This window comes from Portunus trituberculatus, chromosome 11, assembly GCF_017591435.1.
Source record: "Portunus trituberculatus isolate SZX2019 chromosome 11, ASM1759143v1, whole genome shotgun sequence".
Taxonomy (NCBI): Eukaryota; Metazoa; Arthropoda; class Malacostraca; order Decapoda; family Portunidae; genus Portunus; species Portunus trituberculatus.
In genome coordinates this window covers 430142-445207 of record NC_059265.1, presented here as the reverse complement: position 1 = coordinate 445207, position 15066 = coordinate 430142, and the positions used below count along the sequence as shown (strand labels likewise).

The 15066-nt window shown below is 36.0% G+C and overlaps 1 protein-coding gene across 1 annotated transcript; it reads left to right on the top strand.

Moving 5' to 3' along the window:
- Positions 1-10577: 10577 nt before the first annotated feature.
- On the top strand, positions 10578-14712 carry LOC123502497 (putative nuclease HARBI1). The gene is made up of 5 exons (XM_045251620.1): positions 10578-10608; positions 11127-11351; positions 11973-12182; positions 13988-14095; positions 14282-14712. Exons 1-5 carry the CDS (start codon positions 10578-10580, stop codon positions 14710-14712), a joined length of 1005 nt encoding a protein of 334 aa, XP_045107555.1.
- Positions 14713-15066: the final 354 nt, after the last annotated feature.

Below are 15066 nucleotides of genomic sequence, written 5' to 3'. Positions count from 1 at the left end.
CATCCACATACATCAGTGATGCACCAGGCAAGTCAGGCCCCTGTTGGTGCCACATCACTGGTGCTGGAAGTGGTGTGGCAGGTGCCTCCTCCTCCACACCCATTGCCTCGGTCACCACTTCACTTTGTTGGGTTGCCTCTGCCACTTCCCCAGCATCATGTGCTGCCTCCACACTGCTGGCATCATAAGTTCTAATTTCAGAAACAAAGCTGATAATGTTTTTGTTTTTATTGCTAAGGATAAAAGTAACAGAAAACAGTAAATCTAGCTAAGGGGACGATGTGTTTGACTTAAATCCTCTGCTGTTTGAAGGAAGCCCATGTCTAAGAAACTGCAAATCCCTAAGACTCATTATCATTAACATTCACCCACTACAACACCAAACTTATGAAGGGGGTGAAGGGATAGGAATTAAGTTTACATAATTAGTTTTTCTTCTATTTCCCTATTACTGTTTTAGCTGTTTTGTTAAAGTATTGAAAATAAATTAATGAAATTTTCTCAACACTAGATAAATATAGTGGTGTTTAACTCTAAGTTGTAAACTAAATGGAAATACAAGTAGCTATTTTGGATTGCAGAAAATTCAGACAACATTATGGCCTAATATTGCTAAATCTACAAGTGGCTTACCCCCTTGTTAAGGAAGGTGTATTCAATTATACTTTCCTTATTGGTGCAACCATGAATTGATACATTTTTGGGTTCCAAAATATCAATAATTAGCTCATCAAGCTGGGAGAGAGGAGGTTGGGCAGGAGGTCCACCACCTGAAAAGTATAATATAATCTTATAGGTGATGAATTGCAGATACAAATAAATAATTTAAAAAGAACATATTTTCACATAATGTAAGTCAGATGTGTGGTTGGAGTAATATTATTTGTCAGAGGTAAACACTGCATCATAATTAGTATGTGCAGTAAATGTATCCACTTCATCAGAAAAAAAAAGATACAGGAAATGGCTGGCACTTTATACAAGGGACAAAAAATTACCATTATTAGTCACTAGTACAAAACCTTCAATATTGCTGCTGCCTTATTTACAGCAGGAAATTTACTAAAATTAATTTCTTAAGGTAGTTAGGTTCCATGATCTAAATCTCAAGTGACCTTAGCAGTACACCTGCTGAAGCTTAGTATTTACCCAAATACCACTAAACTTCTCTGCAAAAAAAAAAAAAAAAAAAAAAAAAGAATAAACAACCATAAATATATACATAAAAAAATAGATAACTTTAATGATTATATATAATTAGTGAAGTAAGGCAATTTCACTTTAAGAATAATAAATACACACATTCAAAATAATCCACTGCTGATATCCATAATACACAAGAAATTAAGTAGTAAGCAAAGCTAAGCTAACAACTGTTACTTCCACACATTTCCTATGAGCTAAATCACTCCTCACTTATTCATCTAATGTAACTCAACTAAATAGAGATATATATATATATATATATATATATATATATATATATATATATATATATATATATATATATATATATATATATATATATATCCTCTGTATTTAGTTGAGTTGCATTAGATGAATAAGTGAGGAGTGATTTAGCTCAGGAAATGTGTGGAAGTAACAGTTGTTAGCCTAGCTCTGCTTACTACTTAATTTCTTATGTAATATGGATATCAGCAGTGGATTATTTTGAATGTGTAATTACTTTTCTTTAAGTGAAATTGCCTTACCTATTCAAAGCAATGCTTAAAAGAAATAATAAGATGAATCAGATTTTTTTTGGTAGGGTGAAACTGAAATTTCTATCGAGCTCAAACACATTAAAATCTTGCTACAACTCACACAAATATATAACAAAAAAAAGCTCACAAATCAATAACTCTTACCCGTGGCAGTCATTGCTTTTCTCTCCTTGCTGGCGTTCTCCCTTGCCTCTGATTTTATAATTTGCCAGCGTTTCTGGCACTCCTTCTCAGTGCGAGGAATGCCTGACAAGGCAGACACCTCCTCACTGATGCTCCTCCAAGCAGCATTTTTGGCTTGCTTGGAGCAGCCAGCTGTGGAAAAGTCACTCCGGAGTACTTTTGAATGAAGCTTGTATAGCTGGGCCAGATGAAAAGTTTCATCTAGCGTCCAATTCGCCTTTCTGTTCCTTTTCTTTTCTTGCGACTCTTGGGTTGCCATGATGCGCGTGTGAAATTGGCGCCAAATTGTAGTTTTGTCAAAATGAAGATGCCTTCAATTTTTAAGGTTGAAATGAAGAGGTGAGTGTTTAAAATTAACTAAATAAATATATTTTTTTTTATGTAGGGTATATTTTTTACGTATTTTCATCCGTTTCTTGCGAAATTCTTCTAAAAACATTACATAACGTCTGCTCATGTTAACAGTTAGCGGTGTAAGCGCCTAAAGACGGTTACTTAACAAAGCATCCTCCTAGGAAAGATTCTTAGCGCTTAAGACTCGTAGGTTAAGTTTCCGTCTCATCTTTTAAAACCACCACAAATAACAAGTAGTGCGGCTTGGATAGTTTTCTTGCCATCCGAGTTCCTATGGTGGAGGTGTTTCCATCAGTCCTTCATTGGGCAAGGCTCCCTTCCTGTTCCTGTTCGTGAAGGGAGAGTTCACGTGTGCCGCGTGTTATCAGCACGGCAGGAGGCGCGTTCACCAGGAGAGAGATAGAGAGTGCCTGACTAACGGTCGCCGGCAGAACTTTTGTGCCATGGACCAAGGTTACTGGTGCTTTGCTTTCTTCTGAAGATAAGGAAGCGGAGGGGAGGAGAGTTGCGATGAAGGGAACGGAACGTATTGTCAGAGTCGTGACAGAGAGAGAGAGAGATATTGATATTGATATTGTTTATTTGCCTTCTTTTTTATACAATAAGGTTTACAATATACAGTAAGCAATTAATTTAAAGGCTCAGGTCCATTGAGCATCAGCTCTTTATGGACATCTTGTTATTTATTAGAACAAGTTGGAATGGCTGGCAAAATTATAAATGTAAAGAAAAAAGAATACTACAAAAATGTAAGTGTGCGACAAAGAAAAATTAACATAATATAACGTAAGTGAAAGTGAAAATGACCCATATGTTTGTAAGTCATATATACAGTAAGTCATACTGTACCTAACACTATGCATGTGAAACATACATACGATCATATATATATATATATATATATATATATATATATATATATATATATATATATATATATATATATATATATATATATATATATATATATATATATATATATACAGGATACTAATACTTAAGACTACGTATAACAATAATGATATGATGTTCATAATATAATTAGTGATCATATAATAATAACGCGAGTAGCTGTGGTGGCGAGTGGACGTGTTGTGTGTGCGCTCCGTTTCTGGCTGTGGTTTTTATAGTTAGAGAGTGGTGTTTGTGCTTGGTGTCTGTGTGTGGTGCTTTTGAGTGTTGGTGAAGTGAAAGTGTGTACTGCAAGTGTTAGATTAGAGTGAAATAGTGGTTAGAATCAGTGTTTGTGAGTTAAAAGTATTTTTGTAGAGCGAGGAGACTAGGCTTGTAACCGTCAAGTTGACCTTGAAAGAGGATTAGTTGACCTCACTTAGGCCCCCCACCACCGCGGTTCCCCACCCGCCGTCACCTAGTATTTTTATTTGTTCGTGAGTTAACATATTGTAAATTAGTATGGCGGTAGCTACTGAGGTATATCAGAGTGTGATTGAGTGCGTGAAAGAGAGTGTTGAGGTGGGATTGGGAGAGTTTGTTGTGTGTGAGATGTGTGGGCACGACAGGAAGGTCGTTGACTTTTCTGAGTGTATGGTGTGTAGGCTCAAGAGCGAGAATTTAGTTCTTTCTCTTGAGCACCGAGAATTGCGAGAGGAAATCAGAAAGCTAAGTGAGGGGAAAAGTGCGAACGAAGTTCTCATCTTTGAGTTGAAGGAGGAGGTTAAGAGGCTTGGGAGGCAGTGGAAAAATTAGGCAGGAGATCAGTGTTAGGCCGAAGGTTGGACCTTCTGAGGGCGACAGGGTGGCTTGGCCCTCTGTCGGGAAGAGCAGAGTGGGGAAGAGGGAGCAGGCGAGCCAGACTGGGAAAGATAGTAGTCAGGATAGGCAGAGATGGCAGGTTGCGAGGGGAAGGAAAGCGGAGACAGTTAGGGAGGATAGGACTAAACCTGTTGAGTGTGAAAATAGGTTCGGTTTGTTGGAGGGAGGGAGAGTGAGAGTGGAGTGAATGAAGTGGTTGTGGTGAGTGAAAGGAGAAAGAAGGGGGTAGAGGAGAGGAGGAGGATGGTTGTGCCTAGCACACCTCAGGTGTGTGTGGTGGGTGACTCTCAGGTTAGGTATTTAGATAGCACTTTCTGTGGGAAAGACAGGGATAGGAGGACGAACGTGTGTATGCCTGGTGCAGGTGTGAAGGCAGTGAGTGAGGAGGTGCAGAAGAGGGTTGGGGGGATGGAGAGGGAGGGTGTAGTAGTTTTGCACGTAGGTGGGAACGATGTCAGAGCAGGTGGGTCGGAGGAGTTAGTGGCAAGATTTCGGGAAATGTTAGGCAAGATAAGGGAGAGTGGTAGGAGGTGTGTAGTGTCAGGAATCTTGCCTCGTGTGTATGTTAGCAGGGAATGGTTGTCTAGAGCCATTGGTGTGAATGATCGGGTAAAAGGGATGTGTAAGGATGTGGGTGTCAGCTTTGTGGATGTATGGGATAGGTTCTATGGGCGAAGGATTTGTATGCTAGGGATGGTGTGCATCTGAGTAGGAAGGGTGTGGATGTGCTGAGTGGATGTCTGGAGGGAGTTGGGATGGAGTGTAGGGGTGAGGTAGCAAATGCATTCCAGAAGAAAGATGCTAGACATAAATTAGATAGGATAAACAGAGATAGTGAAAAGATTAGGAAAGATTTCCAGGTGCAAATAGGAGAGAATAAGATTAGGATTCCAAATAAGGAGACAGCATCTAGGAAGGTAGCAGGACTTAAATGTTTTATGTAAATGCCAGGAGTCTTAGGAACAAGAAGGACGAGTTATCTAGTTATATAGTTGAGGAGGACTTAGATGTTGTATGTGTCACAGAGGCATGGGTAAATGAGGAAAAGTTTAGGAAAATAGGAAAGAATATGAAGTAGATGGATACATTATGTATTTACACCAGAGAATTGGTAGGATAGGCGGAGGAGTAGTTATTTATGTAAAAAATCCTTCATTTCCAGTCAGGTTAATGGTATTAAGGTAGATAACAGAGTAGAGTCCTTATGGCTGGATGTTAGAGTAAACAAAAGTAAGGTTATTAGAGTAGGAGCTTTTATAGGCCACCTAACCAGTCAGCAGATGTAGACAACCTTATGGTAGATGAGATAAATAGGGGTGTACTAGTCAGACAATTATCTTAGGGATTTTAATCTTAAGTCAGTAAACTGGGAGAGGATGGTAGGAGATGCTAGTGAAAATAAGTTTATGGAAAGTTTTCAGGATAACTATTTAGTGCAGATGGTAGATAAACCTACTAGGGGGAGGAAGGTTTTAGACATAGTACTAACAAATATTGAGCATTGTTTAAAGGAAGTTGAGGTAGGAGAGACTTTAGCAAACAGTGACCATCATATAATTAGATTTATCATTAATTCCAGTAGGGATAATATAGTGAATAAGACTAGAGTCCCAAACTATCAGAAAGGCAATTATGGTAGGTTACGTCAGTTATTAGGAGAGGTAAACTGGGAAGATAGTTTTGGAAATAAAACTGCACAGGAGATGTGGGATATTTTAAGGTTGTAGTAAAGGGTATAGTGATGCAGTGTATCCCTTACAAAGATATAAGGCAGAGAAACAGGAAGCCATTATGGTGGACTCATGAGATAGGTAGCCAGATCAGAGAGAAGAAGAGGGCATACAGAGAGTTGCAGAAAAGTGGGAAGATGTAGATTTGATTAGGTACAGACAGGTCAGGGATGATTTGAGTAAGGTTATAAAAAAAGTAAAAGGCAGGCAGAGATAAAACTAGCTAGAGCTGGGAGTAAAGATCCCAAAAATTATATAGTTATTACAAGGTCAGTGATAAAAGAAATAAGGATAGGATTGGACCACTCAGAAAAGATGGTGTAGTAGTGGATCAAAATGAAGACATAGTAGAATTATTGAATGAACAATTTTCTTCAGTATTTACTAGGAAAGAATAGGAAATCCTGTTACAAACAGTGCGACGAGTAGTTTAAGAGCTTTAGAAAATATTGATATAAAACCGGGAATTATTAGGAAATTTATTCTTGAACTAGACGATAGGAAAGCCAGTGGTCCTGATGAGCTACATGCCAGAGTACTTAGGGAGGGTGTAGACAGTATTTCTGAAGCACTTAAGTTAATCTTTGAAAGATCACTTAGGTTTGCTGAGATACCTCAGGACTGGAAGTTAGCTAATGTTACTCCAATATTTAAAAAGGTAGGAAGGATGATGCGAATAATTATAGACCGATCAGTTTAACTAGTATAGTATGTAAGATACTAGAGAAAATCATTAAGGGTAGTATTTGGGAGCATTTAAATGAGAATAGATTAATTAGAGATACCCAACATGGCTTTAGATCAGGGAGGTCCTGTCTTACAAATTTGCTCGATATCTTAGAATATATTACCAAGGAGTTAGATGATGGAAATAGCATAGATGTTATATATCTAGATTTTAGCAAGGCGTTTGATAAGGTACCGCATAGGAGGCTAGTGTACAAATTGAGACTACATGGGATAGGGGTAGGTTAGTTGATTGGATTAGTGAATGGCTTTCTGATAGGAAACAGAGAGTAGTATTAAATGGGGCAATGTCTGAGTGGAAGGAAGTGGTTAGTGGGGTACCCCAAGGATCAGTGCTAGGACCTCTTCTTTTCTTGGTGTACATTAACGATTTAGATATAGGAATTAGTAGCAAAGTATCAAAGTTTGCAGATGATACTAAGATAGCATGTGCAGTACAGGGTGAAAAGGACAATTACAGAATACAACGAGACCTGGACAGGCTGATAGCATGGGCAGACAGGTGGCAGATGGAGTTTAATTCTGATAAGTGTCAGGTTATGCATTTAGGTAAAGACAACACAAACTTTAACTATGAGATGGAGGGATGTTGGCTAGAGGCAGTAGAGGAAGGAAAGGATTTAGGAGTAGTGATAGACAGGACTATGAAATTTTCAAAGCAATGTTTAGAAGCAAGAAATAGGGCAAATAGGATCCTGGGTTTTATAAATAGAAATGTTAGTTATAAAAGTAAGGAAGTGGTGCGTAGCTTATATAATTCCTATGTTAGGCCCCATTTAGAGTATTGCATACAGGCCTGGTCACCCCACTATAGGCAGGATATCAACATGTTAGAAGCAGTTCAGAGAAGAGCAACTAGGATGATACCAGCATTAAAGCGCCTGGAGTATAGAGATAGATTAAAGGAATTAAACATGTTTTCATTTGAGAGGAGATGTATAAGAGGGATATGATAGAGTTATTTAAAATGTTCTCAGATACAAACTACATAGATGTGAGATCTTTCTTTACCTTAGAGGAGGAAATAGGACTAGAAATCATGGCAGGAAGATTAGAAAGCAAGGCTGCAGGTTAGATATAAGAAAATATTTCTTTAGTCATAGAGTGGTAGACTTCTGGAATGCATTGCCAGAGACGGTTGTAAATAGCACTAGTTTGACAATGTTTAAAAACAGATTAGATAAGCACTTAAATTTATTAGATTTATAATTATGTATAGCACTGCATGGTCCCCATGTATGGGGACCACAAATTGTAGAGGATTTCGCTGCAGGACTTAGCCCTGTTAATGGGCCAAATATTTAGAATTAGTATATAATGTATTGTGTACTTGTAAGTGTATCTTTAAGTACTGATGACGAGGTCGCTGTGCGACTGATACAGGATAACCTAGATGGGCCCTGGTGGCCCTTTGTTATCTTATTATTTATGTTAATAATAATAATAATAATAATAATAATAATAATAATAATGTCAATGATAGTAATAATAATGATAATAATAATAATAATAATGATAATAATAATAATAATAATAATAATGTCAATGATAGTAATAATAATAATAACAATAATGTCAATGATAATAATAATGATAATAATAATAATAATAATAATAATAATAATAATAATAATAATAATAATATCATTACTAATAACAATAATAATAACAATAATATTATTACTATTATCAACAAGAATAATAATAATAACAATAATAATAATAATAATAATAATAATAATAATAATAATAATAATAAAAATAAAAATAATAATAACAAAATTAAAAATAATAATAACAAGTTACACTGAACAATCCTAATCAGAGTAATTCCTTATCAAGGTCAACCATATAATGACTGAGTTGACGCATATAGACACATGAATCATATTACCATATTTGACTAGACATAACAGTACAAAGAAGAAATAATCATGAATAGTAGTTGTTTTTAGAAATAAATATCAAATTAACAGTAAATTACATAGACTAATCATTATAGTTTGATAAAATTGCTGTGGATAATTTCTGTGACTAGATGTTCTGGCAAACTGTTCCAGGCTTTGGCTCCACGTGATAAAACACTCTGTTGAGCGTGAGTCGTCCTGCATAGTGGAATACGTAAATGTCGTAAATGTTGTGTTGTATTGTGTTAAAACCTAAATCTAGTGTGGGACAGTGTAAGGCTTTATGTACAAAACAATTGGTATGAAGATTAATTATGTCAGTTAATTTCAAAAATCTATTTTCTTTGAAAATACTGTTTGTATGGTCGTAACGTCCTATGCAATACATAACACATAGCAATTTCTTTTCTGCCAGGAAAAGATTATCAATATATGTGGAGTATGCTCCTCCCCAGATCGCACTGCAATATGTTTAGGTGCGGATATACTAAAGTAAAATAGATTACTCGGAGACAGCTACCGCTTAGATGACTACGGATTCTGCAAATAATGCCAGTTAATATTGAGAGTTTAGATTTAATTATATCAATATGTTGTGACCACTTTAATTTATTGTCTATGTAGACTCCTAGGAAGTTAAAATTGTTAATTGTAATGGACGTTGTTATGGGTAGTGTTATGAGGGGGCTTGTGATCATGCAGTTAGTTTTATTTAAATTTAAAGTTAATTTGTTATAACATATAACCCAGTTATAAATTTTAGTTAGTTGTACATTCATGGTATGCTTTAAATTAAGTAAGTTATTACTCTGGATGTAGACTGTGGTATCATCTGCATATAATAGGAATTTAACTTTGTTACTGCACCTAATTAAATCGTTAATATAAATTAAGAATAGAATCGGGCCAAGAATTGAACCTTGAGGAACACCATGTAACATTTCTATGAGAGGAGAGAGCATTATTGTACGATGTAAATTGTGATCTATTGCATAAGTAACTTATGAACCACTTTTGTGCACTGCCACGGATTCCATATGTAAATAATTTAGTAAATAGGATGTTGTGAGATATAGGGCCGTATGCTCGTCTCTCAACATCATCCTAGACCTTTATACTTGGCTTTTCCAAGGTAGCTCAAGACCTCTCTTAGAGCTTGCCCTTGAGCCATAATAGGCATTATACCATAATTTACACATGACAAAATGGTAATCTGTTCCTATTGTGGTAAAATATGTGATTTTCAGTCCTCTTTGAACTGATTATGAGGGAGAAAAACACAGATGTAAAGACGTTTGCAAGACTTTGGTGCTCGAGTGAGAGGAACTGAATTCGCGTTGTGATGTTTTCCTGAGTGGTGTCACGTTTACCGATAGCAAAAAATGTCTTGTGAAGTGAAATGTTTAAATGAAAAATCATGTATTCGAAATAAAGATGCAAAAATATATTTCTTTTCTTTTTGTATGTGGAAAAACTAAAAATTGAGAAATTTTCCATTGCTAAGGCAAAACTTTTTTGTTTATGTGGTGATGTGGCACCACCGCCTACGTTCCAGCACTTTCAACTCGTCCCGGGAAAAGAGAAACTGAGAAATCACCTACTCAACTCTTATTACATCTGTTTTTCATACATGAGGTAAGTACATCGATAAATACCATTATGAATCATCACCTGTACTAGGCAGGAAGGTTTAAATAGGCAAGTTACTGAGATTTTGTACGTAAAAGGACAGATGCTTTCTCTCTATGTAGGCTCGGTCAAATACACCTTATTTTACCTTATTTGGTGACCAAAGAAACAGTTCCATTGGAAGGTGTTGTAATGAAAATGCAAAACCTTGCTGGAAGACATTTAGATGAGGGTAAAGATCCTAGGGGAAAGGGTCTGGGGGGCACAGCTAACTATTTAGTTTAGTGTAGGGGGTGTCTGGTAGGGAACAACCCCACCCCCTTGCTAGAAGACATTATTTTATAGGTTAGGGTAAAGACCCTACAGGGTTCTGGATGGGGGTGCAGCTTCCCATATAGTCTAGGGAGGGGTAGGGTGGGTGCAGCCCCACCTAGTTTTGGCTTAGGGGTTTTGTAAACTTTCTGAGGGGCAATTTTTGCTAAATAAGTCTCCCCTCCTAGAAAAGAAAAATAATAAATAAGATTCCCCACATGTCCCCAAGCTTGTTGAGGGGGATGAGAGGTATTTAAAAATACTTAAGGAGGTGCTATTGGTAAGATTTATATAGGCTTTGGAAAGAGGAAGAAATTGGTTTATATTATATTATTGGAATAGGTACAGAATAGCTTTGCATGTTAGCTTAAACAGCCATTTGTGGTTCCCTTATTTTGTTTCATTTTACTTTTTTTATGATTTACGATATAGTTGGACTGTGTAGTACTCATCAAAATCAGACAACTAGAAATGTATGAAATATTAGGATCATGTCATGATTAGTGAACCTACTCATGGCGGGGGTCGCTATTCTTTATGTTAAGACGAATGGCTTCACTCTTCTTGACAGGGGGATAATCAGGTCACCTAACCTGTTCTTAACAAAGATGTTTGCTTATCTTGACATGATCCAAATATTTTTGTGTGAAGTTACTCTCCCATTAACTGCATCTGAAATGATAGTGGCTACATCAGCACAGTTAGGGTCATAGCTACTTACATAAATCTGCCCTTTGCAATTTTGTTTCATATTTTTGCATTTACAGACTTCATCATGGACATGGATAATGTTATTGCTATCCATGATCTGGAAGAATTGGAGGTTGCAGAGGACCTTGGGCCTCATAGATGGCTACTAAAAGACAGAATGGATCCCTTCAGGACTTATTCTGACCAAGAATTTATTAGGAGGTACCGTCTTACAAAAGAAGTGGTGAACTCCCTTGCACAACGCCTGGCACCACGGATGATGGGAGTACAGAACATCAGAGGTAAGAGCAAACGTGCACAGATTCTTATCATAATTACATTTGTATTAAAGATATCACCCCTCAACCAGACTTGTCATAAAAAATCTATCTTCCTTCCTCCAACCCTTGAAGTAATGTATTTGTGTTATGATGAGGTAATAATGTTTTTTTTTTTTTATATATATATATAGAACTGTCATAAAAACTCTCTGCAGCTGTTCACATTATTATTATGATCAATTTCACAATTGATATTGAATGTTAATGTTATCATTATATATATATATATATATATATATATATATATTTTTTTTTTTTGTAATATTAGCAATTTTTCTTATGACTACAAAATCTTTGCTTTCCTAGTATAGTCTGCATTTTTTCTTCCCTATTAAATTCAGTAATACAAACTGCATTTGTACATATCATTATTTACATTTTTTATAACATCATTAATAAATGGTATTACATTAATCATTATTGATGTCATTACTATTAATTTTAAGTGTATATAAATACAATGATTATTTTATGTTGTTCTTTCCTATTTTTCCTCCTTAATACATACATACAAATGAGGTGTACTAGTTAGTTTAGTTATTTATTTATTATTGTTTTTTTTTTTTTTTTTACTTCTTGCAGGCACTGATATTACTGCCCACCTCAACCTTGCACTGCGCTACCTGACATGTGGTAGCTTTCAGATTGCCATGGGAGACTGTTCTGATTTGAGCCAGTGTGGCATGAAGAAGTGTCCCACCATGACGAAATGGGAAAGTTCCCAAGATATCGTACCGCACGCCGGCAGAGAGGATGAGGAGAGGATCTCCTCATCCAGTACACTTCCAATGGGTAAAATGCTTACAATCTTGATTTTCCCCAAAACTTAACATAGTTTAGTATATCATTCAATATACCTATTTTGAGGAAGTGTACGTCTGAAGCAGTCGAAATTTACTAAAATACATGTATGGGATCTCTTAGTAGTAAAATAAGACATTTATAAAGTGGTCACCGATCGTGACGGACGTTCATATCCCTGCTCAGGGTCGAGAGACCCTGTCCCTGCTGGTCTCTACTCTGACCGCTGTGCTCGGTGAAGTGATGACTGCGGTGCATTTCTTACCACTTGTCAAATAACCAGTGCTGGTGACAAACAGCAGTTGGCTGCTTTATAGCGTCATTTTTTTTTTTTTTTTACTTAATTAGGAATTATATTTGCTTACATTAGTAAGAATAAATCAGCAGCAAAACATTCCATATTTACCTAGTTCTCAAGTAAATAATTTTGTTAGATGGTGTGATGATAATTATTTGAATTTAAATGTAAAAAAAGACAAAGGAAAAATGTTAATTGATTTTCGTAAGAGGGAGAGGTGTACTCAAAATCTTGTAATTAAAGAGGAACAGGTAGAAATTCTACAGAATTATAAATATTTAGGGGTGCAAATTGATGATAAAATAACTTGTGTATGGCAAATTCACTTTCTGAGAATTTTAAGAAAATCTAAGAATTGAAAATACTATTCTTGCTATGTTATATAAGTCTGTTGAGTCAACTCTATGTTTTGGTTTAACAACGCTGTATGGGTGCTTAACTGAAAAAAAAAAAAATCAAAAAGGTTGTGAGAATTGTTGATAAATTGGGTGTAAAGGTAACAACACTTGATGACCTATATTCTAGAAATGTATTGTGTACAACTAAGAAAATAATGAACGACAATACCCATCCTTTCAATGATAACTACGTGTTCTTAAGATCTGGAAAAAGATTGGGTTTGTCTCCACAGAAAACATCTAGATATAAAAATTCATTTGTATGATTATGTCCATGCAAAAATGTAAAGTTATTGCTTCCATTGTGATTTCGATTCTGATGCAGGATAAATTTACAGCATGGTGTTTTTAAAATAGTGTAGTGTATATAGTTTTAGTTTTGGACCTCACCTTGTCACAGATATTTTATTGTGTGTTGTACTGTATGTGGGTTGTAACTGTAACTTTGAATGATCTGGATCCACAAAGAGTTTCAATGTGTATGTATCATTACAAATTGACTAAATAAAGTATTTATTATTATTATCATTGTTATTATAAAGGCAACGCTAATGATGAAACTGTTATTAAGAGTTAGTTAAGTGGAATTGATATTAGCATGAATGATAATGATAAAAGGTTTAGTATTATTGATTCTTTTAAATGTTATCATCAGTATTGCTCACCTTGGTGTTGCTGCTATGTTCTTTATTATCTATCGTTACTACTACTACTACTACTACTACTACTACTACTACTACTACTACTACTATTATTATTATTATTATTATTATTATTATTATTATTATTATTATTATTATTATTATTATTGTTATCATTATTATTATTATTATTATTATTATTATTATTATTATTATTATTATCATCATCATTATTGTTTATTGATGTTGGTGTTGGTGTTGGTAATGGTGATGGTGGTGTTGGTGTTCGCGTTTTTGGTGTTGGTGTTGGGCACAACTAAAGCGTCCACGTCGCTCCGTGGAGCGAATGATTCGTGCGTCTGGCAGGGCAGGTCTTTACTTCCCGTCTCGTCATGGTGGGACACTTCTTAATGCTACACCAGTCATGTGTCAGCTGATGCATAAAATCTGTATGTACAGAGCTGGCAAGTTTAGCTCCAGAATACAATAAGTTCCCAAGTTTAGCCGAACAAGACACAATGGAAGAACAGTTTGCAGCACTTGCACCCATGCCAGGAGTAATAGGATGTATTGACTGCACACACGTACCTATTGTAAGTCCAGGTGGTGACAATGTAGAGCACTACAGAAATAGAAAAGGTTTTCTTTCCATCAATGTACAGGCAGTTTGTGATGCGGATCTAAAATTCACTAACATTGTCAGTTGCTGGCCTGGTAGTGCTCATGACAGTATAATTTTTAGGAATTCTGCAGTCTGCCATTTACTTGAAAGGCAGCAACAAGAAAACAGGCTATGCTTCTTACTTGGTGATGCTGGTTACCCTTGTTTAAGCTATTTACTCACACCGGTGCCAAATCCAACAAATGACAAAGAAGTACGCTTCAACACTGCTCACATTAAAATTAGGCAGTCAGTGGAACGCTCCTTTGGAATGTTGAAACGACGCTCTGGGTGCCTCTGTATACCTCTGCGTACTCAAATAGACACATCAACGCGCATCATCATGTCTTGTGCTGTCCTGCACAATATAGCAATTTCCAATGAAATACCCCTTCCCTTGGATTTGGATGAACCACACAATAATGTTCCACACCTTGATATGGGCCCACCACTCTTAGGTCCAGGCTTCAATGGAGCAAGAGGGTTTGCTGTTAGACGCCGTATCATTGAGGATCATTTCTGATTTCTTGTGTGTGTGTACAGTTGTTTGTTATTGTACTGGTACATAATAACAAAACAATAGTATGTTTAAAGATGCATTTTTCTGTTTTTTTTTTTTTGTATTGCTATATTTGTGTCTATTCTTGTTGTTGGTCATGGAGACCTGACACACACACACACACACACACACACACACACACACACACACACACACACACACACACACTAGGTAAAATACTAAACTAATATATGTATGTGTATCGATTTTTTATTTTTCTTCATGTAGGTTCAAGACTGACTCACTGTTGCACAGCCAATGAATTCTGCTTTCACTATATATTTATTTTAAATTAAATATATCCTCTACATTTGGAAA